Source organism: Canis aureus, chromosome 21, assembly GCF_053574225.1.
Source record: "Canis aureus isolate CA01 chromosome 21, VMU_Caureus_v.1.0, whole genome shotgun sequence".
Classification (NCBI taxonomy): domain Eukaryota; kingdom Metazoa; phylum Chordata; class Mammalia; order Carnivora; family Canidae; genus Canis; species Canis aureus.
In genome coordinates this window covers 24,426,952-24,454,308 of record NC_135631.1, presented here as the reverse complement: position 1 = coordinate 24,454,308, position 27,357 = coordinate 24,426,952, and the positions used below count along the sequence as shown (strand labels likewise).

Here is a 27,357-nt window from a genome sequence, read left to right as displayed (position 1 = left end):
TTAGAAAAATCCAGAAAGAAATCTGTTCTGTTTTGGGAGAAACTAGGGTAAAAGTATATTTTGGTGGATGAATTTGAAATTGAAAATTATTTTGTTTGTAACAATCACAAGGTACTAACAATAGTTCGACATGAAAAAGGCAAACATGGGCAAAGGCTTCAGGAACCTGGAATATGTCCTACTTTGTGTTATTAAAAAAACCAAAAGGTGTGACAGCATTAACAAAACACACACACACTTTCTCTTTATTCCCTTTAAGTAAAACAGCTTTTAATTTTGCTTAATTTTATCATCATAATAAACCTTATTGTAGGCTGTTCCCAATCTATAAAAGAACTGCATATTCTCCCCGAAGCATTTTTATTTGGTTGTTTGGAACCAAATACATGTTTTCTATAAAAGCAATGTTATAAATTGGGACTAGTTCCTCAGCCTGGTTCCACAAAAGACTATTTGACTCATACTGTATCTGAAATACATTTGCAGTGAAAAGACACAATTGCTGAAAATAATTCTGTTGCATAAAAGGCATTATTTCAACTACATTGTGGGCAATTCAAAGAAACTAATCATTGCTTATTTAACTGCCTTTTTGGAAAATTATATTATAAATTTTAATCAGGAACACTGGAAATAGTTGTCCTCTTCTTTCCAGCAAGCAAGCTCAAGCCACAGTTCGGGATGCTTGTTATTGTTCTGCCTCAGGTACTCTGCTCTCCACTGCTGGTGTGAACTTCTTCGCATCTAGCATCTGTAGGAACTTACACAAATCAGGCTTTTGAACTCAGACTTGCTAAATGATAAGCCTCTATATGGTCCAAATTTCAGATAAGCCAAAAGCTTATATATACATTTTTGGTTTTGGATTACAGAACCATGAGTAAAGTTTTCTTTTTCTTTCTTTCTTTTTTTTTTAAGATTTATTTATTTATTTATGATAGACAGAGAGAGAAAGAGAGAGAGAGAGAGAGGCAGAGACACAGGAGGAGGGAGAAGCAGGCTCCATGCCGGGAGCCAGACGCAGGACTTGATCCCAGGACTGCAGGACCGCGCCCTGGGCCAAAGGCAGGCGCTAAACTGCTGAGCCACCCAGGGATAAAGTTTTCTATAAGAATCCTGAAGTCCTAAGATTGGGTTCGACATTATCCCATTAAAATGGGTAGCCATGGAACATGCAAAAATCCAGGGATCCCTGGTGGCTCAGCGGTTTAGCGCCTGCCTTTTGCCCAGGGCATGTTCCTGTAATAGCGGGGTCCCGGGATCTGATCCCACATCAGGCTCCTTGTGTGGAGCCTGCTTCTCCCTCTGCTTCTCTGTGTCTCTCGTGAATAAATAAATAAAATCTTAAAAAACAAATCCGACTGAGCAATTTATTGCATTTGTAAACACTGGAAAGAAGCAGAGTCGAATAGGAATGTCATAACGTTAAAGTATGATTTTCAAAAAACTATACACAAGACTACCAGATATAGAATGAACACATATTTAAGATTTTTAAAAAATATTTTATTTATTTATTTATGAGAGACACAGAGAGAGAGAGAGAGGCAGAGACACAGGCGGAAGGAGAAGCAGGCTCCATGCGGGGAGCCCGATGTGGGACTCGATCCTGGGTCTCTAGGACCACACCCTGGGCTGAAGGCAGCACTAAACCACTGAGCCATCCGGCCCGCTCTATATTTAAGATTTTATTCAATCAATTAAGGGGAATTATTAAGTTGACAAAGCCGGTTCAGAGAAGACTTGGAGAAGCAGAGATTGTATAGAGTCGGTCAAAAGAATGCTGAAATGAACTTATGGGGTTGCTAGATACAAAATCTGTTAGAACCCTGTTGTGCATTAACCTCTGCGGTTATTTTTCTAACTGGACAGAAATCTGTAAGTTACCATGTAACGTCAGTGTCTGCTTTCTAATCAAACAATAAAGAGCAAAGTCAAACATAGGCAAATTCTCCGATGGATAATTAAAGAATTATTAGGCAAACGTGTTTTTCAAATGGAACTGAATGGATACTAGCCTTCTTTTTGCCTTATTTCAACTTTTGGGTGATTTTTCTTGATGGTAATTTTTTAAAATATATCCAGAGAGAATGCACCAAGACATAGGGTATTATTTTATCCTGATTAATTATCCTGACCCTTAGCCCTGTCAGTTCAAAAACTGATTTTCTTTTATTCCCAGTGTGCCTATACATTGACACAGCTCACAAAAAAACAAATATACACACATCAGACAAAAAGCAATTCATTTACAATAAAAATACAACTCACAAATATATCAGATACTCACCTCCTCTGGCTGGTACTTTATTTCCCTTAAGGAAAGCAGTAAATTGGGTCAACTTATCATTTCAACATTGCTTGATGAGAAGTGGTGAACAAGGGAAAAACCGGCCCCAGTGCATTGGACATGCACCCACCATCCCCCATTCTCCCAAATGAAAAGAGAGAGAGAGAGAGAGAGAGAGAGAGATCCCCTCCTTTCTCCAAGAGCAGGAAAAATGAATGTACCCATGAAAAGTTTAGGTTTGGGACTGGGATTTGGGAAGAGGGTGGAGGAGGGCAAGTTATTTTTAGTTCTTGCTAGTAGACTGGCTTTACCAAAGAAAATTCATTGCCCTAGACCATTTTTTAAAGTACATTTACTTTTCTTAGTAATCTCTACACCTGACTCAGAGCTTGAACTCAAAACCCTGAGGTCAAGAGTCTTGCACTTCTCTGAATGGGCCAGCCAGGCCCCCCTGCCATAGACAATTTTGGGAACTTCTAGAAACTGCAAAGCAGATTCAAAACTAAACTTCTGCCTCCTAATGGCTCAGAGTCTGCTCTCAACCTGGACAGTAGCCTGAGTCAAGTGCATAGCCCCCAAACCTGTTATTACTGTCTGAAGTTACCCCCGGAGCCTTCCCCTACACATCTACTCGTCCATACACCTCACTGGCCTTCTCTCTGAGCTCCCTGCTGCCCACTTTCACTCCTCATTACCTCCTCCTATCCCTGCTCTGGAATTTTGGTGGAATGGGGGTGGGGGGACAGGGAGAAAGAATTGATGAGGGCTGTCCTGAAACTTACTAAACTCGAAGTATATTCCGAGGCCAGAATCTTCTATTGGATAACATTCCTTCATGTGTTCCGTTGGCTGTTTGGCCCCTGGTAGCCGTTGCTTCTACAACTCAAAGATTTTTCTTTTTTAAGATTTTATTTATTTATTCACGAGACACACACACACACACAGAGGCAGAGACACAGGCAGAGGGAGAAGCAGGCCCCATGCAGGGAGCCTGACATGGGACTCGATTCCGGGACTCCAGGATCCCACCGTGGGCTGAAGGCAGGAGCCAAACCACTGAGCCACCCAGGGATGTCACAGATTAATGACATAAGGCCATTTCCAAAATTCCTGTCTTGGAAAATAAAAGACTAGGGGGAGAGCTTGATCCAGGGCACTTCCTCCCCCAAACAGAATGTACATGGGAAATGCCACACTGGATCTCCGGTCTTTTTCTACACTCCATCACATCTAATTCCTATTCTGATTGACTCACTCCTTCTTGATCTGTAATTTTATTGAAGATTCACATATCTGTTGTCTCGCCCTTCCTGCCCCTGGCATGAGAAAGATTCTGACTCTAAGGTGCTTTTGTCCACACTGCAGATACCACATTGCATCTCTTCCCTTAGTACAGTCTCCCCAGGTGATATCATTTAGGTGATTCCAAACAGTTGTATGGCTGTGGCTCACAAATTTGCAGCTCCAGGGCTGATCTCTCCCTTGAGCCTCAGAGGCCTTACTTTTGCAATTTACTAAATGTCCCTAAATGTACACTAGTAAGCAAGTCAAGCCTCAGCAGATAGAACAAAGAACTCCTGATTCTCTTCTCTCCCAACCTGGTCGTCTCTCATTCTCCACACACCCAGTTGCTCATCAAAAACATCAGAGACCTGGGACCACTGGGTGGCTCAGTCAGTGAAGCATCAGCCTTTGGCTCGGGTCATGACCCTGGAGGTCCTGGGACTGAGCCCTGAGCGGGCCTCCCAGCTCAGCGGGGAGCCTGCTTCTTTCTTTCCCTCCGCCTTTCTCTGTCACTGGTGCACACATGCCCTCTCACTCAGGCTCAAACAAATAAAATCTTTAAAAAAACATATCACAGTCCTTAGAATCACCAGGCCCCACCCAGTCAGCCAGTCCTATGACATGGGGCTCTCCCCTCTAAAATGCATTTCAGAATCTGCCTACTTCAAATCACATCCACTGGTACCCACCAGTTCAAGTCAGCATCTTGCCCGGACCCACTGCAATCTTCTTTTTTTTTACCCTTTGCCCTTGCTTCCATCCTTGTCTTTATTTTTTTTTTTTTAAGATTTTATTTATGTATTCATGAGAGACACAGAGAGAGAGGCAGAGACACAGGCAGAGGGAGAAGCAGGCTCCATGCAGGGAGCCCGACGTGGGACTCTATCCCGGGTCTCCAAGGTCACGCCCTGGGTCGCAGGCGGCGCTGAACCGCTGCCCCCTTCCTGGTCTTTATTCTCCGCGCTGCAGCCGGAGGGATTCCCATGCATGACATCACACGTCCTCCCTCCTCATACGTCACCTTTGCATGGATCACAGGACCCTGCGTGACCTAGCCCTGGCCTGCCCCTCTGCTCTCGCCCGCCCCCGCTCCCCACCTTAGCCGGCATCTTCCTCCCCGCCCACGTGTCCCTTACAAGTGATTTCAAAAAAGTGTGGCCGCTGCCCCCCAAGACCTCCCCTTGGAGGCGAGCGTAAGCCGCTTTCCCAGAGATGGATGAAAACCCTGGGTGGCTCTCCTGCAAGTGCCTGCGCTGACGCGCACGAGGGCTTTCTCAGGCCGGCGACAGAGAAGAGGATGGTGTCACTGGCAGGGCTTTCACCGCAATGTGTGACCCACAGGCTTGGCTCCCTTGCAGGGGTTCTCAGTCCCCGGGGCCTTCCGTGGCCGGGAGGGCGGAGCTGCGGAGGGACTTCGGAACCCGCGGAGGCCAGGTGGCCTCACCCAGCTCCCCCGGCCTGGATAGGGAGGCTATCGCAGAGGCGCCCCCCGCACCCCGCACGCCTGCACCCCTGCACCCCGGCCCCCGCCCCCAGCGGCTGCGCATCGTCGGGAATCGCCCCAGTGCGCCCCCGCCGCCCCAGTGCGCAGGCCCCGCGGCCCGTGGAGGACCGCCGCCAGGGGGCGCCCGCGCCCCGCCCGCCGCTCCGGCTCCGCCCCGCGACCCCGCCCCTCGCCGCCGGGCCGCGCGCGGAAGGCGGAAGTCGGGCGTCCGCGGCTGCGGCTCGGGCTCCGGGCGGCCCGGGGTCGCGGCTGGAGCGGCCTGGGGGGCGGCGCTTGGCGTCCGGGCCGCCGCGCTCCCCGTGAGCTGCCCCGCGGAGCCGAGCCGTGACGAGCGGTGAGTCCTCGCCCCGCGTCTCCCCGGCCGCGGCCTCGTCCCCTCCCCGCGTGCGCCCGGCGGGGCGCCCCCCCCCCCCCGGCCCCGCGCCCTCACCCCTGCCCCCGGGGGGGGGACCTTCCTCCTCCCTTCATCTCTGCCCGCGGGGACCTCCCCCCTCCCCTCACCTCTGCCCCCGGCACCAGGGATCTGACCTCCGCCCTCACCCCCGCTCCGGGGACCTCACCCCTGCCCGCGGGGACCTCCCCTCTTACCTCTGCTCCCCTGCCTGCAGGGACCTCACCCCTCCCTTCCCCCCTGTCCCCTGCCCGCGGGGACCGCCCCCCTCACCTCTGCTCCCCCCCCCCGCGGCAGGAACCTCCCCCTCCCCTCACCCCTGCCCCCTCCCCTCACCCCTGCCCGCGGGGACCTCACCCCTCCCTTCCCCCCTGTCCCTTGCCTCCCTCCCCGCGGGGACCTTCCGTGACCCCCTGCCCCCTGCCCCCTGCCCGTGGGGACCTCCCCCAACACTCACTCCTGCCCCCACCCCCCCACCCCCCGCCTGCGGGACCTCCCCCCTCCCCTCTGCTCCCGCTGCCTGCAGGGGACCTCCCCTCCCCCCTGCTCCCCCTGCCTGCGGGGACCTCACCCCTTCTCTCACCCCTGCCCCCTGCCTGCGGGGACCTTGCCCCCCCCCCCCCCCCCCCGCCCGTCACCTCCGCTCCCGCCGCCTGCGGGGACCCCTCCCCTCTGCTCCTCAGCCCGTGAGGACCTCCCCCCTCCCCTCCCCCCTGCTCCCCCTGCCTGCGGGGACCCCCTCCCTTCCCCCCATCTTCCAGCGATAACCAGCCCCCCTCGTCCTTAGCCCTTCCCTCCCTGAATTGCCTCCTGGATTTTACCGGCCTTTAAGACAAAACAGACCCCAAACCTTGTAAGCTCCCATCGCTCCCTGTCACTGTCATGCTATTTTTGGGTTCCCCGTTGAACTCGGTAGAGGTCCCAGGCAGCAAGTTGTGTGTGTGTGTGTGTGTGTGTGTTTTTTTTTTTTTTTTTTAAGGGTTCAGATGACATGAATGTTTCCTCCCCCGCCCCTGCATTCGGCAGTCGTAGAGATTGTTCCAGACGCCGGGTTGATAAAGCTGTTCCTAGTATCTGGCTCTAGGGGAACTCCGGGTGTTGAGACTTAGGAGCGTCTTGAATGTGAACAGAAAGCACCTAAAGTATCAGCAGCTCCAGTGTGCGCTGTAGGATTCGCGTGCTTTTTCGGGAGAACAGGTTTACGGGCGTCTCGCTGCCCCCGGGGGCGGGGAGGGGGGTAGAAACGAGAAAAACTGGTAAGGAAAACCGGAGCCTGTCCGTGTGAACCCGACCCCCGGCATATATACGTTAATGGGAAATAGAAGAGGGTTTTTCTGATTTTTGAGGTTGGACAGGGTGGGAGGTGGGGGGAGGCCTACTGGTGACTTCAAGGAAGGAATGTGCTCGGTTGGGGCACCTGTCGCCCCCCGCCTGGGGAGCAGACTTGCAGGCCGCGCCGACCCAGGTGCTTCTCCGGTTCCAGAACTGGAGAGGCCGGGGCCTTGCTGTGACGGGCTCGGGTGTGTGATGCCCACCCGGTGGGGGCCGCCTCCGTGGTAAAACAAGGTGTTCAGGTCCCTGCCTCCTGGAGGAAAACTGCCTCGGAAGTGCAACGCCTCTTGAATTTGTATTTGTATTTTTTTTTTTAATTTATTTATTCATGACAGAGGCAGAGACACAGGCAGAGGGAGAAGCAGCCTCCATGCAGGGAGCCCAACGCGGGACTGGACCCGGGACCCCGGGGTCACGCCCTGGGCTGAAGGTGCTAAACCACTGAGCCACCTGGCCGCCCCGTATTCAGATTGTTAAGACCTAACAACTGACCTTTTTGCAGCTCTTCTTGGCGGTTGCAGCACGTTTACAAGTCTTTGCATTTCAGGAATAGATTTGGGTGAATAGTTGTTTCTAAAGTTAGTAGCAGGTTAAAGGTACTTTCTCAGTATTTTGTTTTATATCAACTTACTCTAAAGGAGTACTGTGTTTTGCCGTGAATGAATGTTCTGTTGACTTAAAATTGACTGATTCAGGGGACCCCTGGGTGGCTTGGCAGTTTAGCACCTGCCTTCGGCCCAGGGCGTGATCCTGGGGTCCTGGGATCAAGTCCCGCGTCGGGCTCCCTGCGTGGAGCCTGCTTCTCCCTCTGCCTGTGTCTCTGCCTCTCTCTCTCTCTGTCTCTCTCTCTCATGAATAAATAAAATCTTAAAAAAATATTTTGACTGATTCACATACCTTGTTGATTTCCTTAGCTTAGACCTTTAGACCCTTTCTGTTGATGCTAGAGGAGCACATTTTTGGGCAGCACCATGCTCCCCCTCCTTCCCTAAGATATGTAACGGTGTCCTCTTTGGATTATAATATATACACCCAGATACTGATATGTGGGCTTAAGCCATAATTTATGACAATATTTATTCATTTGTTTAGTCTGAATACGTTATCAGTGGTTACATTCCACAATGTTTAGTTAAGGGAGTGCTTTGTCAAAAGTTCAAAAATAATAGAAGTAAAAGCCAGTGAATCACTGAAGTAGCGGTTGGTAAAAGTCTATTGTACACACCAAAATGTTTGCAAACCAGGAACAGTTGAACCAAAACATGGAATGAGGCTTAGGGGGTATTGTTGTAAAGCAGCTCACATAGTGAGAAGGCCCTGACTGAATTCTTCACGGTGATTGGGTAGAACATTAGGATTTTTTTTTAAATGATAGGGAATTGGTCTGTGGTTACTTTGTATCAGTTCCAGAAGGGAACACTTCAGGTTTTGCCTCCCATTTCCAGCAAGTTTACTTAACCCTTTTATGCTCCGTAGTTTCCACTTTCATAAAATGGGACGACAAAATTGTTGAATTACTATATAGAGCTGCACATCATAATAACGCATTCTTCCGGGTGCAGTTCTGAGTGCTTTGCACAAACTAATACATTTAATCCTCAGTAATTCTGAGGTGGGTACTGTTACTATCCCTATTTATAGATGAGGAAACTGAAGCAGAGAAGGTTACATAACTCTTCTGGGTCCTACACCAAATGATGGAGAAAAGAATTAAACCCCTACCATCAAATTCCAGCATCTGACTTCTTTACCACTTCACATACTGCCTCTTCAGCCAGAGCAGTGCCTCATCCTTTGTGGATCTTTTTGAGAAGAAAAAGGTATCTGTAAAAGAAGAAAGTATGGAAGTAAAAGATACAGGGTTACTGTCTTAACCCACTCTTTGGTGTAGTGGCAGCCAGGATTTTCATATGAAAATGAGACAGGCCGGGGGATAAATGTCTAGCATACTGACCAGAAGCTTACATTCTGTTTCTGGAACTGTATCTGGAACATATTAGGGTTTTCCTCAGGTGTAATTAATCTGCAGCAGAGACTTGGTTACATAGGCTATGAATTGCTTTTAGACATTAGCTTCTAATTCATAAATACTGTAACAGTTTAGAATTTGAAGGCATCCCACCTACCCATGAAAGCAATAGTTTTCCATAGGCAAATGAAACTTCACGTGGTTTTCCAGTCATTAATAATGAGACATAATCACTTGACCTGACTGAAGGCAAAAGGACATATACACATATATATTTTTTCAATTCCATTCTTTCTACATCGTAGAAATCCCCACACTGAACATTTAGAAGTACTTGTAGGATTTTAAATCTAAAAGATGAAACCAAGATCCATATTGTTAGGTTGCCCCAAATCACACATTTAGTACTTGCGTGTGATCACCTGATTCCCTGTGCATTGCTCTTCCTTGCACCGCTTGCTGGTCATACCTTATACTTGAAGGAACCTCAGTAGCATAATTCAGTTCCTCCGCACATGCTTAACGAGCACCTGTTACATGAAAAAAATTTGCACTAAGTACTGAAAATACAAAAATTCTTGACTTCAGTCACAGGAAACAGACACGTTAAGCAGATAATTATGATATAACTAAGTGTTACAGTTGAGGTACTTTTCTTCTTTTAATCTTACAGTCTTTCTCCTAGATCATGAACTGCTTAATTCAAAAGATCATAGCCATGAAGCAAAGCTTAAAGAACTTTAAAAAAGTCTCCTGTAAATAATGCCAACATAGCTAATGTATATCAACTAAAAAGTAACTTACATAGATAAGAAGTGACGTGTGTGTGTGTATGGTAAGGCATTTTTTTCTCTATTTCTACAGAGCAATTGATAAGCACGTTACTATGAGTCTGCTAAACTGTGAAAACAGCTGTGGATCCAGCCAGTCTGAAAGCGACTGCTGTCCTGCCATGGCCAGCTCCTGTAGCGCCGCAGTGAAAGATGACAGTGTGAGTGGAACCACCAGCACGGGGAACCTCTCCAGCTCTTTTATGGAAGAGATCCAGGGGTATGATGTGGAGTTTGACCCACCCCTGGAAAGCAAGTATGAGTGCCCCATCTGCTTGATGGCATTACGGGAAGCAGTGCAAACACCGTGTGGCCATAGGTTCTGCAAAGCTTGCATCATCAAATCAATAAGGTAGGTGAGCGGGGCGTTTGGATAGCGCATTCAGTTGAGCTTTCGACTCGGTCTCGACTCAGGCGGTTATCTCAGGGTCATGAGATCGAGCTCCAAGGCAGGGTCTGCACTCAGTGCAGAGTCTGCTAAAGACTCAAGGCCTCTGTCCCCTGCTCACATGTGTTTGTTCGTTTCTCTCTCTCTCAAATAACTCTTGGGGAGGAAAAGTAAGGTACCTGAGCATAAGAACTGTATCAAAGGTAACTCTATTTTGTCCTGTCCTGGCCCTCAAATAAACAGGTGAATTAGCTATTTCTACTTAGAGCAGTTCTGTTACAGACTAGGGGATGTCTCTATGCTGTAAGAAGATGATATAGGATAAATGTGCCTTAGGGGCACCCAGCTGGTTCAGTCGGAGCAGTGTGCAGCTCTTGATCTCAGGGTTGTGGATTTGAGCCCCATGTTGGGAATAGAGATTACTTAAAAATAAAATCTTTGGAAAAAATTTCCCTTTGATGCTGCTGCTGCTGGAATCTGATAATCTTAGCAATACAAAAAGTGTTGACTCTTAAGTGTATCAGTTATTCTTAATTTAGCCATGTTAAATTCTGTTACCTGGTGTCTATGGACAACTGTAAAATAAGCAACCAATAGTTTTTCTTTTTTCTTGTAGGTCTTTTTTTTTTAATTTAATTTAAATTAACATATGATGTATTAAAATAATTAGTATTTTTAAAGAAAATATTAGTGGATGGCTCTACCTTCATAATCTATCCAAAATCGAATCCCTCCTTGCTGCCTCCACTACTGCTGCCATCTGAATCACTGTCAGCCCTCACAGGCCTCTGGCTTCTATCCTTGCCTTCCTTTTTCCAGACTGTTTTCAGTACAACCTAGTAAAATAAGGAAGATGATGTCATCTCTGCTCAGAACATTGCACAGGTCATCTGAGAATAAAAGCCAAGGTCCTTGAAAGGCCCTGCATGATAGGCTCATAGTCTGTTTTCTGACCACCTCTTACTACACTCCCCTTCCTTCCACCAGTTCATTCTGCTGTTTCTTGAACCTGTCAGCTGTGCTCTTGCCCTGGGGAATTGGCTTTAACTGTTCTCCCTGTTCGGAGCACTCTTACTTCAGCTAATTACTTAGCTCATACTCTTTCTTCCCCCAGTGTGGCTCTCACCTCATCGGTAACCGAGCTACCCTATTTATACCCTAGCATGCCTACCTCCTCCCCACTCCCAGCCTCCCTGAAGCTACTTATCTTTCTTCCTTAGCACTTTTCATCTTCTGAAATACCAGATAATTTGTTTATTGTCCTCTTGTTTAACTGGAGGATAAGCTCCTTTGAGAGCAGAGATTGAGATCTCTTTTACTGCTGATGTTTCCTAAGTGCCTGACACACAGTTGGTGCTCAGTAAATCATGGTTGCTTTAACCAAATGAAGGTAGATGGGATTTCCACAAGTGATTCAAATTCATCTCCTAAGAAATAGTTACATTTTACTATAATTCAGAAATAGGAATATTTTTGAATGACTGAGGGGTTCCATACAGAACAAAAATAATGAAGAATTGGAGGGGATTTTATGTTTTTCAATAAATAGTTATATTGATAAAATCATTCTTAAGTCAGTTAAGCTGGCTTAGTCTTACAAGTTTTTCTCTTTGAGCTTTTGAATTAATGTTAGTATGAAACTTGAATTTAGGGTAACCACTTCCATACTTGGAACTTGGTTTAAGTTGTAAGGGAACATGTAACTTGTGTCAGTTCTTGGGAAAAAATGTGTTGCCCTTTGTTGAATTGGTAAGATCTGTGGAGAGTAGGTTTTCTCACCCTCTTCACATGGCATTTGGGGCCAGATAATTTTTTATTGTGGGAAATTATTTTGGGGTGATTTAGTAACATTCCTGGCCTCTGCTCATGGATGCCGTGGTATCCCCCGCTCCCTAACTCTGACAGCCAGAGTGTCTCCAGACGTTGCCAAATGTCCCATGGGCAGCAGAATTGTCCTGGTTGAGACCACTGGTTTAGAATGTACGTGAGAGTGATGTTAAAGGCTCGGTTTTTATTGTTGTTTATAATGATTTTTGTTCATATAGTTGTATAGGCGATAAAAATGGATTGTTGGTTTTCCTGTAGGTAAAAATAGATAGTATTTTACCAAGTGTCACACATCCCAGGAAGGTAGCTAATCTTCAGCAGTTTTTTAATAGCAAAGTTCATGCAAGTAGTGGGACAATGGTCTGAAAAGGAAGTAAAACCCACAGAAGGAAGTCTGAGCCTTTTTTTTTTTTTTTTCCTGTCTCCCTCTAAGTTAGAAATGACCACTTAACTTTAACTCTGAAGTTCTTAAAGGAACAGCTCTGGACTTTTTCATCTGTTCTAGTCATTCAGGGCATTGAAATGTATTGCAGTTCCATTCCATTTTTTTTTAAAGATTTATTTATTTATTTATGATAGACATATATATATATAGAGAGAGAGAGAGGCAAAGACACAGGAGGAGGGAGAAGCAGGCTCCATGCCGGGAGCCCGATATGGGACTCGATCCCGGGACTCCAGGATTGCGCCCTGGGCCAAAGGCAGGCGCTAAACTGCTGAGCCACCCAGGGATCCCTCCATTTTCTTTTGCAGTGATTGCTAATGCTGTGGAGAGTGGTTTCCAGTTTACTCTGTAAGGCTGTTTGTATTTTCTCTCAGTTATCCATCACTTAGGTTTGGGCATCTATTTCTGTGCTTCTTAGAAAGTGTTTGAGGCCTCATAAGGACCATGTCTCCCACCTCTGTTAGTTCTAAGACCTTTAACAGCACACCCCATTTTGTAGCAGCTTTCCACCTGCAAGAGCAATTAGCACTGCTCGTTCACACATAGGGCGTGTTCAACAAATATTTGAGTGATTGAGTAGCCTACCTGACCTGCCGCATTTTGTCAGTGAAGATTGAGACATCTCAGAAAGTTAAAGGGGAGTGACAGATAACCAACCTTCCTGGGGATGGTTTTTCCATTATAAGATATTGAAATAAATCACTGGGAATCAGGACATAGAAGTGCTCTAACTACCTACTACTCTGTACCTTTTTTTAAAAAAGATTTTATTTATTTATTCATGATAGACAGAGAGAAAGAGAGGCAGAGACACAGGCAGAGGGAGAAGCAAGCTCCAGGCGGGGAGCCCGATGCGGGACTCGATCCCGGGGCTCCAGGATCACGCCCTGGGCCAAAGGCAGGCACCAAACCACTGAGCCACCCAGGGATCCCCTACTCTGTACCTTAAACACAAAGGAAACCTTCTGTTGCCTGTGGACCAGAGTATTGTAATGACTGTTCAGAGTAAGCCTAAAAATGTGGCCACGTAGGGTGCTAATTGGTTTAATTTTTACTTAATGAGTGAGCCGCACACTACAGACACGCTGTTGGCCCATGAGCAGCACATCTAGTTCCGTTTCACTAGTGTGTTGTACAGCTGCTAACAGGAGAGAGGCCTGCCAGACTGCCAAAATTCTCACCCTTAACTTTTCATTTCATGCCAATCAAAATATGATTCTATTTCGTTTTCTCATTTTTTGCTTTAAATCTATCCCCAAATCTAAAATGCCACATAGTTTTTGATAGATTACCAAATAGTGCTAGTTGTATTCATTTCAGTAAAGAACACTCATTAGACTGTCCACAAGAGAACCGTTTATTTTGGTGATATGCAATAAAATGTGTTAAATTATTTTCCATAGGAAATAATCAATGGAGAACTTATATGTGATGAATTATAAAGTTTGTGTTTTCTAGCGTTAATTTTTGTTTAAATCTACTAAATGTATGTATCTTCTTTCTTTTAGGGATGCAGGTCACAAATGCCCAGTTGACAATGAAATACTCCTGGAAAATCAACTGTTTCCTGACAATTTTGCAAAACGGGAGATTCTTTCTCTGATGGTGAAGTGTCCAAATGAAGGTTGTTTGCACAAAATGGAACTTAGGCATCTTGAGGTATTAAAATTATTTTCTAGCAGTTAGCATATATGCGTGGCAGTTCCCAGAGGACAGGCACTTTGCTGTGTCCTATGTATGCCTAGCATATAATAACTGGTTAATAAATTCTTGCTGAACTAATGCCAGTTCTTTCATAATTGAATATAAATATGAGTAGAAACCATAAATTTCTTATTCCATATATACTCTGACTTTGCCCCAGTAATTAATAATAAGAAGGATGTCAGTATTCTGCTACAAGTGTAAGTTTTTTAGTTGAACATTATCTGCAATAAAACAGAGGAGCATTTCAAATATAAAGGTCATATGTTAACCTCTTAATTTTGTTTCTCTCATCTTGAAATAAGCAACAAATTCTATCATCTTAGTGTCCTAGCCATGCTTTTTTTCCTCTTTTTATAAATCAAACATTTTATTATGAGCCAAATGGAGTCCTCCTACAGCTTGAGATTAGCTGAAGCAATCAGATAAAAGCATTGCTTTTAAATGAAATAAAACAATTCTTAGCTTGGTTGTTTTACAAGAAGTTAAATATTGGTCATGTTCTATTTGAAATTTAGTGTTTAAAATGTATTTGCAACATGCCCACCTTTATCTCCTTTTAAAGAAGGAATGCTCCTTTTGACACAGTACTAAATTGATAATCAGAAAATCTGACTTCTTTCCCTAACTGGATACATGAACCTGAGAATTCACATTCTTTGTATAAACTTGTTATTCACAACCATTATTTAAATTCAATGAGGAGCACCTGGGTGGCTCAGTCCATTAAGCATCCAACTCTTGATTTCGGCTCAGGTCATGATCTCAGGGTCGAGGGATCCAGCCCCATGTCAGGCTCTGCGCTCAGTGTGAAGTTAGGCTTGTCCGTCCCTCTCCTCACTTTCTCCTCGCTTGTCCATCTCTGCTTGCTTTCTTTCTCTCTCTAAAATAAATAAAATCTTTAAAAATAAATTAAAAATAAATTTAGTAAGACCTTCATATGGTGTGTGCTAGACAAAGCAGGTTCAGTAGCCAGATCTATATAGAAGGTACATTCATAGATTTTTAGTACATTCTTAGATTATTTTAGAAAATTTCATAAGGATTGGCAAATCCTGATCAGTTACTTTTTCCTTATTATAGGATCACCAATTACACTGTGAGTTTGCTCTCATGAATTGTCTCCAGTGCCAACGTACCTTCCAAAAATGCCAACTTAATATTCACATTCTCAAGGAGTGCCCGAGGAGACAGGTTTCTTGCATGAACTGTGCTGCATTGATGGCATTCGAAGATAAAGAGGTATGTACTAACCTGGATTTATTAATTTCACTACTACTTTCAGAAAGATTTTTAATGTACATTTGAGGGTATAAAAGAGGATATTACTCCAAATCTGAGTCAATATTACCAGTGGTGGGAAGATTGATTTTTAAGAAAGACGGTTCAGTAAACCATTTTGGTAAGTAAATTTTGGGTTTATACTTGTATATCTTTCTTAGAAAACATTGTTTATACTACTTAACCACTGTAGTAGATCTGCAAGTAACACAAGCTTCTAGGAAGGACATATACTGATCCCCTTTTCTCTGTGATATTTTAATGACCAATTTTGGATTGGAGCCAAGTAGAATGATTACTTTATCAGACTTACACTTTCCTCTTTGAAAAGGAAAATGGGTGGTTAAAACTTTTACAGAGGATAAATTAAATACCACGGAGTATGTTCCTATGGTGATAATTTATTGAGCTGTACCCATGTGATAAAATCACTTTTCTCTACATAGGTAATAGTTCAATTAACACTTTTACTTGTAAAAAGAAACATCACGGTGCTTGACCACATCATAATGATAGAGCAGTTTTCCACTCAGAAACTGAGATGCAGAGAGGTTAATTTTATGTTAATACAGTCAGTGGCAAGGCTAGCACTAAGATGTAGTCCAGGATTCCTATCCTATGTCCTCTTTATTAAAATCATCTACCTATAATTTATGGGGTTTTTTTATAATTAAGATTTCTTTAAACTTTATTTCTTCCAAATTCATATTGGTAATTTTCTCTACTTTCTTAGAAGGTCAAGCATATTCATTAAGTTAATGAATTACGAAAAGAAGTTAGCTAACTTGCTAAACATGTAGAGAAGTCTGAGGCATAATTAGAGTAAATTGATGTCTTCCTAAATTTCATGAAGTTAAGTGGACTTAACCTGGAAGCTTAATTACTTCTCAGCATATTAACTAAGTTCATTGTATTCTGGAACACAAAGCTCACCTTCCTGGGGCATATGAGAAGCTGGGTACCAAAGCCTCTTGCCCTAATAATATGTTCTTTTAACCGTCCTGGTAAGAGTTTGAATCAAGTTGTCATGGTGCTGCTAGAAATTTTCAGAAGAGAGCCTTTGCAGAATTATATTATTGGTAAATTTTGTGCAAACTAGTGGCAGATGCTCTGCCTCAGTTTAAAAGTAATTTTAAAGATTTTCTAACATACTACTCGTGTTCTTTCAAAGAGCAAGAAAGCGAGATGAATCTTTATTATACTGGCTCCCTTTGGAGACAAAATGACCTTTGTACATTATTCTTACATTACTGTTTCATACAGATTGAGGTCCTTAATTTTTTTAATGGTGAATTATTTTTTATAAAAATAGATTGTTCTTACTTTTTCAGATTTCCTAATGCTTTTTTAAAATATTTTTCTAATAAATTTAGATCCATGACCAGAACTGTCCTTTGGCAAATGTCATCTGTGAATACTGCAATACCATGCTCATCAGAGAACAGGTATAATGATTCCCTTCCATAAATTAATATTTTCATCAATAGATTAAAGAAATGAGTTAGGTTTTTAATTGAGAATTTAAATCAATAAAGCAAAATGAATACAGGTTGAAGTAGTAGTAAAACTGAAAAGTTTTCACATAAATTAATATAGTACTTTCGGAAAGAACAAAATATTCAGCCTAAATACTTAAAATTTGTACATTAACATAATATCCATGTTTATGTGAGTAATCCAAAAAAATCTCCATTTAAAGAAGAAATACATATTTTGCACACTGTGGAACAGGGATTTTTAGTGTCCAAAGATCAGCTGAAAGTGAGAGAACAATGAACAAGAAAAGCAGGTCTGTTCAGTAGCAGAGCATTATTTGTAGCTGTAGCCCCTGAGACATGTGGGAACATTTTGAGATTTCCAACATTAGTAGCACCTGTTCATTTGTGCTGTAGGTCGTTAGTGGGCATCATCAGAAGTAGTAGTTATAACAGAATACTGTACATTTGTACTAATAGAGAAAGGAAAATTCCACCTGATGGCTATCTTTTGACATTTGGGGAGTTTACCCACAAAATATGAATATTAGTCACTAAATATTTATATACCCATGAAATCTGCAAACCCAAAGATCATAATTGATTACCTTAATAAGTAGCAGCAAGCAAAACCTGTCACTTGACTAAATTTTTCCATGTGTCTTTTAACAGAGTCTTTTAGGTTTTTTTCCCCAAAACAGAACCTTAATTTAAAGGTGTTAAACTTCTTTCTGCTTATGAAGTCTCACCTTAGTTTTCTTTTTTGCTCTGCTTTAATATTTAGAGGAAACCATGTATCATATATTAGACCCAACAAAAATAAAATAAATAGGAAAAAACCCTAGATTAAGAGAAAAATCTAGGTTTTGATCTTGGCTGTGCCCCTAACTTGCGCACTGTTCTCTGATAAGAAAGTTGATATTCTAGATCTGGAATCAGCAGGCTAGCCCACCAGCCATTCTGACCCACTGCTTGTTTGTGTAAATACATTTTATAGGACACAGCTATGCCCACAAGTCTGTCTGTTGTATATGGCTAGTGTACTACAATGGTAAAAGTTGAATACTTGTGACAGAGACTATAAGACCCACAAAGCTGAAAATACTTATTATCTGTTCGTTTACAAAAAAAATTCTGCAGACCGCTGTTACAGATATTGCAAAATGAAGAATTGGCTGTCTGCTTGAAGTATCTATGAATACAGGCAAACAAAATTTCTAAGGGGCATTTGGCACCACTTTCAAAGAATGTGATTCTGCATAAATGGATCTCACCTCAAAGAATATGTTTTAGAGTCCCCTAATCAAAGGCTGAAACTTTCTTTAGAACTTTTATTAACGTGCTTAAAATACCTTCTAACATCTGCATCTCCTCATAGTAACCAAAACATGCCCTGGTTAAAAGAAAGTAAGATTTATGAGAGCCAAACATGAGGGAAATAATGGCTGCAGCCAGTTAACTGCATACCTCAGTTAACTGGTCCCTATTAAATGGCCTGGACCACAGTGAGAGTCTGGAGTTTGCAGTTGTAGTTGCCATCGTAAGGTGCTTTTCTCTAAAATGCCACTAGAGGGGGTTAGTTCCTAGCAATAGAAACATTTTCTGGAACTTTGAGCGATTTAGGGGGATGATCTGAGATGTTGCCCTTTCCTTTCTCTGTGACTTGGAAGTAAATACTATTTTCATCTTTGTAGGCTACCTGGTTTTTGTTGTAACTACTCAACTCTGCACTGTGCAAAAGCATCCATAGATATGATTTTGTTTCAATGCAATGTAAATCTTTTTTTTTTTTTAAATCTTTATTTCAAATGTGGTCTCATTAAACTAGAACATGATATGCAAGGAGAACCATTTTTCAACCTTTGTTTTGGTTTCAGATGCCTAATCATTATGATCTAGACTGTCCTACAGCCCCAATTCCATGCACATTCAGTACCTTTGGTTGCCATGTAAAGGTAAGTTGAGTTTTTTTCTTTTAATTCTGGAATATCAAAGAAAATTCTGTTCTATAGTGGAGTCAAGAATACCAGTGGAAGGGAATATGGCTGACATGCACTGTATATGAGTTTTGAGCTCCAAAGAGAAATTGAGTCAGAATATTGATTTGGGGAAGGTAGTTCATGATGATAATGGTAGATGCGATTGAGATCATATAGCGTGAGTGTACAGGAAGGAGAAGCAGACCATCAAAGGAGTCGAGTAGACCGTATTAGAAACTGGTGAACCAGGCAAGAAACGGTGGTATTGTTATGCTTTCCAAAATTAGTTCAAGACTACTGATCAGTTGTGTCAAATATTTGAGATTGATGGTTATTTTTTTAAAGATTTATTTATAAATTTGAGGAGAGAGCAAGCACGTGCAGGGGGAGAGGCAGAGGGGTGAGTCTTAAGCAGACTCCCTGCTGAGCACAGAGCCTAGCAGACCATGGGGCTCAGTCTCACAACCCTGAGGTCATGACTTGAGCTGAAACCAAGAGTTGGCCGATTGACTGTACTGCCCAGGCACCCCAGAGATCAGTGGCTATTAATGATAAGTCATTCTTTCTGGAGAGGGCAGCTACACTTTTGCTTTCTTTCACATTATGCTTTTTTATGTGACTTTTTTTTTTTTATAATCATGCATTTAGTAATTTTAAGAATAACGTGAAGAAATGGTATGTAATACCAATTACATTTTATGGAAAGATTCTGTATTGTATGCATGGAGAAAAAGACTTGAAGGAAATGTATCAAAATGTTTAATGGTATTAGATGAGATCATAGGTAACTCATTTTCTTTGGTCATCTGCATTTTCTGTTTTTCAGTAATGTACATGACTTACTTTTGTAATAAAAGTTATATCATAAATATTTTTTCATGTAACAGAATGTTCTTGATGACATGAGTGTGAAGATATGAAAGATTATACTTTGCAGTAGTTTTGTAAAACAAATGAATTGGAGACAGTACAGATGGAGTACTCTCAGTTGTAAAAGGAAGAAGGAGAAAATGGGATTAACTAAAAAGAGACGAGATCAATTGAGAGGTGACTTTTTTTTTTTTCAATAGGAAAGTTATAATGTATTCTGAGGGAAAAGGGTTTAGGTTTATGAAGATAAAGGAGAAGCGATATAACTGGGCAAAACCTCTGAGGTCTTGAGAAGGTGGGTGTCACTGAGAGCCCAGGTGAGGCACTAATGTTGGACAAGCAGAGAGTCCTCTCTGAGTCAAAAGAAAAGGATGAGTGTAGATCCCAATACTTTTATAGGTGGGAGAGAGGTTTTGAGTGAAGGGTGAGAGTATTTAGCACATAGCCTTACTTTTTCAGTGAGTGAAGAGACAAGATCATCTCATCGGATCAAGAAGTTGATGAAGACCAAAGGTCGTAGGGGATTGAGGGAAATGATGACATGACTTAAAAACCTTTACTTTGGCTTGTCAGGGTCCCTTTCCTGGTCCTCACAGTCTCTAGTTCAACCTAAGGCTTGTGCTTGATTTTTAGATGCAGAGGAATCACTTGGCACGCCACCTACAGGAGAATACCCAGTCACACATGAGAATGTTGGGGCAGGCTGTTCAGAGTTTAAGCCTTGCTTTAGCTCCTGTACCTCAGCGTGATGTGCCGCCGTATGATTCTTCCTCGGTGTCCCGGGTTTCCAGCACGTGTCACCCAGAGGTTCAGAATTTCCAAGAAACCATTCAGCAGTTAGAGGGTCGTCTTGTAAGACAAGACCATCAAATCCGAGAGCTAACTGCTAAAATGGAAACTCAGAGCATGCATGTAAGTGAGCTCAAAAGAAATATTCGAACCCTTGAGGACAAAGTTGCTGAAATAGAAGCACAGCAGTGCAACGGGATCTACATCTGGAAGATCGGCAACTTCGGGATGCATCTGAAATCTCAGGAAGAAGAGAAACCTGTTGTCATTCACAGCCCTGGATTCTACACAGGGAAGCCTGGGTACAAACTGTGCATGCGCCTGCACCTCCAGTTACCAACTGCTCAGCGCTGTGCTAATTATATATCCCTCTTTGTCCACACCATGCAAGGAGAGTATGATAGCCACCTCCCCTGGCCCTTCCAGGGTACAATACGCCTTGCGATTCTTGATCAATCTGAAGCGCCCGTCAGGCAAAACCATGAAGAGATAATGGATGCCAAACCAGAGCTGCTTGCCTTCCAGAGACCCACGATCCCACGGAACCCAAAAGGTTTTGGCTACGTGACTTTTATGCATCTGGAAGCCCTAAGACAAAGAACCTTCATTAAGGATGATACTTTATTAGTACGCTGTGAGGTCTCTACCCGCTTCGATATGGGCAGTCCCCGGAGGGAAGGTTTTCAGCCACGAAGTACTGATTCAGGGATATAGCATCCCTGCGTTTGTTCAAAAAAAAAAAAAAAAAAAAAAAAAAGTCTGGAGAAAGCAGTGTCTTTCCTTGCCTTGTTCTCAGTAGTATGCAAACCAAAAAAGAAGTGGGAAAAATATAGTCCTCACCAGTGAATGTTAATAGATCACTTACCCCTTCTTCCTGTTACAAATCTCTGAACCAGTTTTTCTTGGGAATCTACATGTTCTCTGCTTTTTCAAAAACCGAAGTGCCTGTGGCATATTGCAGCAGCTCTTTTGTCATTTAGTATACCTCTTTGTTGTACTTCCATGGGCTTTTGCTCCAGTGTGTTTTATTGTCAAAAAGCCCATGGTTGGACTAGTAAAGCTCAAACCTTTAGAAATAATAATAATGGACATTCCTTAAAACTTCAGCTTATTTTTATATTATATGTAATATATTAAACTTGAGAATCACTACTGCCTCGTGCTGGTGCCAGCGAGAATTATTATTCTGGAGCTGAGTTCTCATTTTATTTGACCTTGTATGGATTTCAGAGGATTTGAGCCTTAATCCTTGGAAAGCTTAAATTCTCATTCACTCCAATCCCCCTGCCCCAGGGTGTTTACTAAGGATGTTCAGAAACTAGTTTAAACCCTAAATATTACCTTACTTATTTAGTGTAAACACTCTGTCTTCTTGTTTAAGTATTTTATTCTATCTGGCTTACGTATTTCCTTGAGGCTACAAGTAGCATCTTCTCCAGAGTTGAGAATGCTGAGAACAATGTGGGTACCAACTGCCCAGTATTATACTATACATCCCTTTTTGTCCATTTGGTGCAGAGTGAATTCCACAGCTTTACATATGTTCTCTGTGGCTTAATGCTTGTGGGATAAGGAGATGCACACGGACAATCTCCAGTGTAAAAAATGTGTCTCAACTAGTCAGCCAACAAGGCATCTCCCCGGTGGTGAAAGGAGCTATCTGAGCCAGAAATTTTCAGCTCATTTAAACACTCTCTGGTAGTTGTTAAATGGAACAAAACTGATTTCCTAAAAACAGAATTTCCTAATATTTGGGAGGTCACTGGAGATACACATGAGAGGTCATCAAACCAAGGTGGGAAGCCCTAGTGGTTGTGTCAGGACTTAGCCTGAGTAGGTTGCTTTGGTCCAACAGTAGGTAGCTGAGGAGGGTCATGTGGAATGTGTGGAAGTGGCTAAAGGTTCCCAATAGGGAGGGGTGATTTTTGTGGCGTTAATTTGTTAAGGCCTATAGACATTAAATATTATAGTGAAATCTTGTTCTCAGGGAGTCCCACAGCTAATATAGGCTCTTAGAAGAATCTGAGAGGACCCACGTGCTATGCTGTTCACTCAAGATTGTTTAATGCTGTCTGGTCGTGAGAGATGGAATTGTATCTTTCTCGAGGGGCCGAATCAGAGCTCCCTGACCAGCATCCAAGATGAGCCTTAATTTCAAGAGGAAGCCAAGAGACCTTGTCTGTGGAGAAGAGGGGTTTTGGTTCCAGGCAGACCCAGCAAGTGTCACTTTGACCTTTCCCTTTACTTGTCTCTCTGCCCTCCCTCTCTACCCCACATTTAGGCTCCTGCTCTGCTCTCATGGGTTTACGTTACACAGCGAAAATAAAGGTTACGCAGAGATCCTGTTCTGCACAATTACCACTCCAGCCACCTGCTCAACACTGGTTCCCAGTTCACTTCCTGGCAAGTCGGTGTCCTCTAGCTGCTGCTGTGCCTTCCACCCAGCTCCTGAGAATCCTTGCAGCCCCACCGTCTAGGTTGGGAGCCCTGCACTGCTGCTGCTAACTGATTGTTTTTCAATGAATAATTGTTGAGCTCCATTTAAAAAGTAAATGGTAGGCTTTTTTGTTGCTGCATAGAAAAAAGCCTGAAGGAAATACGCTGAACTATTTTTGATGATTTCTTCTTTGCGCTTTCTTAATATGTTTTACATTTTCTGCAGTAAACCTCTATTTTATCAGAGGGAAAAAGAAATGTTGCCACAAAACATTCAACCCCACCAAAAAAGGAAATGCTATTTAAAAGCTTCCTGGTCAAATATCTATTAAAAGCATGGCTGTGCTTTAGGTACTAAAGCCAGTCATTTCCTGCTTTGGTTAGTTTAATGTTTTTCTACTAACTCTACTTAATCCAAACCAAAACAGTTTTTTGCCTACTCTCAACTTCTAGCTTCAGGTTTCTCATCTGTAAAATAAGAAGTTGCTTTAGATGTTTCTAAGGCCCACTCCACCCGTAAAATTCTGTTTTAAGAAATTAAGTCCTAACCAGAGCATTGACAATGCTTATTAAAGGATTTTGCCAGTAGGAAATTGTTCTACCTTGTTTTTTGCTGACATCATACTGTACTTCAAATGTAGTTTCCCATCAGCTGGGTCTCATCCTAATTCAAAGAAGCAAGTTTTTTAAACCCCCAAACGTTTCGCATTTTGTAAGAAACTAGGAACTTAACACTGGTCATTCACTGTGAATACAAAAGTAACGATGGTCAAACTGTCATTCCAAATAGAAACTTTTGCTACAACTTCAACTCAGAATCAAGCCTGATATGGAAAAACTGGTCTCCCATATTTTTCAAATCTGCCGTACTCAAACATGCTGGTTTCACTCAACAGGCTTTCAAGTGTTTGTGCTGCGCATTTTTATTTTATTAACCTTTTAACGTGTTGATCTTCTGACATCATTCTCAAACATAGCGAAATTGTTTCTTTTCCCAGAGATGTCCAAGCCAGTGTTGGAAGGAGCTGACCACAAATCCTGTATTTTGCTGTGGGAAAACAAGGATGTCGATTCGTAGTTGGTAGTTTTTATGGCCCTTTGGCCGGCTCTGCAGTGACAGCTCCAGGCTATACCACAGTGTGGTTCAGCTCTCACTGTGGGGACGAATCAAGTGAAATAGAATGAAAGACGAGCTTCTTCCTCTAATAATGGACTAATCTAGAGATGTTGGATGATATCTGACAGTTTTTGTGACAGGTATAAAATTCTGTTCTCCGTTACTGTTTCTGTACCAGTAAGTCTTTAGGATAAACTAAGCACGAATTAGGAATTATGAATTATGCATGCAATTAGAATTCATTCTCCTTAAATAAGAGGAGAATGCTTGTCATTCCTTTATCCAGGGAACCCTCAGATCTCTGGTGACCAGAAAAGACTCTTAATTAGTAGAGAGGTTTTTCTAACTTAAGACTTGAAAGCACTGTACTTCAATTCAGTTACTCTAGCTCTTTTTTTTTTTTTTCTGGCCTGCCTCAAATTATGCTCATCGTTTATATACAATACCCTTAGGTGTGTTTTGTGATGCCTACTTCCACAAAGCCTAAGCAGTGCAATGCCTTAAACAAGTGAAAAAAATGGACAGTAGCCCTTTGTATTTTTCGTTCAAAATACACATTTTTTTCTAAATTTTCCAGATTCACCCGATAAGCTATAGTAAGTTTCACAGTTGATACCATTGTATTGTATAATGGGGAATGGACACTTGCAAATTCCCAGTATCCCAACTTTCCCAGAAGGTTGATTTGATGAAATCAAATTAGATGGACCTCTGTAGATTGTAATATTCAATTACAGCCTTCATACGTTTGCAAAGAGATGCCTACTTGTTTCTCTAAATGTCACCTACACCTTTAATGTTGATTTTAAAGCTTTTTCCTCCCCCAAAATTGTTACCATTAAGTTATGAAATACTGAAAAATTCTAGATGGGGCAAGCATCTTGTACATGAGGAGATGTGGTGCTCTTTTTTTTTTTTTTCCCCCCTCTCTGAAAGTACTTTCTCAGTCGGACACTAGCTCTACCTCCAGGACTAGAGGGGAAGGAGAGGCCAACTCTTCTGCTCCCTCCAGGCCTGCAGCTAGCTCTGAATGTCCTCCTGGGGAAGTCACCAGGGCACAGCCGCAGTGCTCTGCTTCCCAGCCGTGGCTTCTGAGAGCCTCCTGTGAGCTTCCCTGCTTCTGCAGGTCGAGTGTGTTTATCCCAAGGCTCTTGCAGGTGGATTTCAAGGTAAAAGCTGAAGTGCCAGGGGAGAGAAGAGCATATGGATTCCTGTATTCCAAGAAAGAAGTGCTGCCAGTCTTAGGAGCACATAATGACAGTTTTACTCCAGTCCACACAGGAATAAACTGAGGCACCTGGTGTTCTGTTCACTGTTTCTGCACAGTGCCTGGTGCAGGGTACACACATGTTTAGTAATCAACAGCGAGTGAAATTACTGGTTAAAACTGACCCAATTTCTGGTAATTTGTCATGCAAGCTTTAGGTGGTACGGTATAGATGGGTTTGGTTTGGTTTGGTTTTGCCTTTCTCCCCAGTACTTTCTTTAAGAAATTTTACAGACATGCAGAAATGTTGGATGAATTGTATAATGAACAACCACCACCTAGAATCTACAAGTAACATTTTGTAACATTTGCTTTATCACTTAGTAGATGTTAATTTTAATGAGACTTCAAGTTTGGCTTCTCTTTTAAAAATTTCTCTGAGATAATTAGCTTCAGTCGAGTCATCTTAAACTCTTTGGGGAAACTTGTGATATTTGAATTGTAGCTGCGATTGTGGTCCTTACTTTCAGCTAGTTTTCAACTTGTAAATCTATTATGCTGAATTTTAATCTTATTTATCTTGCCTGAAGGGATGCTTTTTATAATGGATTTATTTGAAAGTCCTCGATCAATTGTGCAGAGTATTTTAATGTTATTTTCACACTTGATGAATTATCCAATTAATTTCTCTGGTCAGAATGTAATTTGGGGCCCATTCTGCTTACACAGTGTTCCAGGATTATGTTCCTACAGGGCTGAAGAGACAGTGTAATTTAGCATATATCCCACTAAATCAGGAGCTACAAGACTTAGGTTTTACTCATGACCATGGGCAAGTCCGTTCTCTTTGTCTTTGTGTCTGTTTATCTACCTGTAAAGAGTGGGATGGAATTTGAAATTTAGATACCATTAAATAGTGGGTAACATTTCTTAATGCTTGGGTCTACTAAGGGAGGCTATTACAAATCTGTAACTATATGACAAGCTGTGGGATGAAAACCGACTTGAAAAATGGAAGCACGTGCAGTGAGTGCTCTGAGTGTCACCAGAAAGCCTGCTGTTGCTCAGAATTTACTATTGCTACAGAAGTTGTGAGCAGTTTTCCTAATCCATCTGGACTCCAAGTGTTTTGTGAGAGGGAGTTGAATGCAAAGATGGGAGGGGACAGCTCATCACAGACCGAGAATCAAGTGTTCAGTGGAAGAGCAAGATGTGTGGAAGGAAGAGCTTAATGGCTTTACCCAGGTTCACTGCCGCGGGCACCCTCTACTGCCCCCTCCAACCGCCCCCCATCACCATGCCTAACAAAGAAGAAGGCCCTGAGCAGCACTGGGGCGCTGGTGGTCTCCACAGGTCAATGCACCTGGACTGCAGGGTTGGCAGAGGGATAAACAGGGTCCCCACTCCATTTAGTGGATAAGTGTGACCTTACTTCCAACCTAGGTTATGCCTATAGATTCACATTTATCTCACAAGGGCATTTGGAGATTTTACATTAGATCCTGTCTTAGTGGGCGCCTGGGTGGCTCAGGGGTTAAGCATCTACCTTTGGCTAAGGGCGTGACCCCAGGGTCCTAGGATTGAGTCCTGCGTCGGGCTCCCTGCAGGGAGTCTGCTTCTCCCTCTGCCTGTGTCTCTGCCTCTCTGTGTGTCTCTTATGAATAAATGGATAAAAATCTTAAAAAAGAAAAAAAATGTCTTAGTAGTGATTATAGGAGTATGACGAAAACCGTGTTTCTTGAATGGCACCTTACTGAATATTAGTGTAGCTGAAAACAAATGCCAGACCGACCTACCTACCCACTCCCATCTGGTGTGGATATTCTCTTACCAGCAGCCTGTGTATAGCACCAATAGCTTTACCAAAGAAGTACTCTTACTTCAAATGAAATATATATAATAAAATATAATTGGTATTCTGGGTGTTTAATAAATAAGTACACTGCTTTGATTTTTGCTTTATTTTTGTTTTATTTTGGAGACTGTAACTCACTATATTGGTGGGTGGGGAGTGATCCCAGGCACTAGTTTACACATGAAATACAATTAAATTTTGCTCTTCCAGAAAATGGTACATGAAGATTCATTCTAGCCCTTGATTTAGGCTGTGGTTTCTTCCTAGGGCTTTTAAAACTGTATTTCGCAAAATAAAATGAGGCCCAAAGAGAAATGTTTCCACAACCATTTTAGGCCCAATGAGAAAACCAAGTAGATGAAGCCAGAAATGACGTGAACTTAG

The 27,357-nt window shown here is 42.7% G+C and overlaps 1 protein-coding gene and 1 long non-coding RNA gene across 4 annotated transcripts; one reads left to right on the top strand and one right to left on the bottom strand.

Moving 5' to 3' along the window:
- Positions 1 to 238: 238 nt before the first annotated feature.
- On the bottom strand, positions 239 to 6,447 carry LOC144292801 (uncharacterized). The gene is made up of 3 exons (XR_013360171.1): positions 6,320 to 6,447; positions 3,073 to 3,166; positions 239 to 751 (listed from the first exon to the last, which is right to left on the bottom strand). It is a non-coding gene; the product is annotated as an uncharacterized LOC144292801 (long non-coding RNA).
- TRAF6 (TNF receptor associated factor 6) lies at positions 5,274 to 27,069 on the top strand. 3 transcript variants are annotated; one of them, XM_077863639.1, is made up of 8 exons: positions 5,305 to 5,412; positions 8,443 to 8,621; positions 9,635 to 9,952; positions 13,769 to 13,919; positions 15,048 to 15,206; positions 16,619 to 16,690; positions 18,598 to 18,675; positions 20,203 to 27,069. In XM_077863639.1, exons 3-8 carry the CDS (start codon positions 9,657 to 9,659, stop codon positions 21,070 to 21,072), a joined length of 1,626 nt encoding a protein of 541 aa, XP_077719765.1. In that variant the 5' UTR covers positions 5,305 to 5,412; positions 8,443 to 8,621; positions 9,635 to 9,656; the 3' UTR covers positions 21,073 to 27,069. The 3 variants fall into 3 exon arrangements, with proteins under 3 accessions (XP_077719764.1, XP_077719765.1, XP_077719766.1); XM_077863638.1 differs by lacking the exon at positions 8,443 to 8,621 and having other exon boundaries at positions 5,274 to 5,412; XM_077863640.1 differs by lacking the exons at positions 5,305 to 5,412; positions 8,443 to 8,621 and adding an exon at positions 6,298 to 6,322.
- The last annotated feature ends 288 nt before the right edge of the window (positions 27,070 to 27,357 follow it).

Coding starts and splice junctions, on each gene's coding strand:
- TRAF6 (XM_077863638.1), top strand. CDS start 9,657: ATGAGTCTGCTAAACTGTGAAAACAGCTGTGGATCCAGCCAGTCTGAA. Junction 15,207..16,618: donor TGGCATTCGAAGATAAAGAG/GTATGTACTAAC, acceptor TAATAAATTTAG/ATCCATGACCAGAACTGTCC. Junction 16,691..18,597: donor CCATGCTCATCAGAGAACAG/GTATAATGATTC, acceptor TTTTGGTTTCAG/ATGCCTAATCATTATGATCT.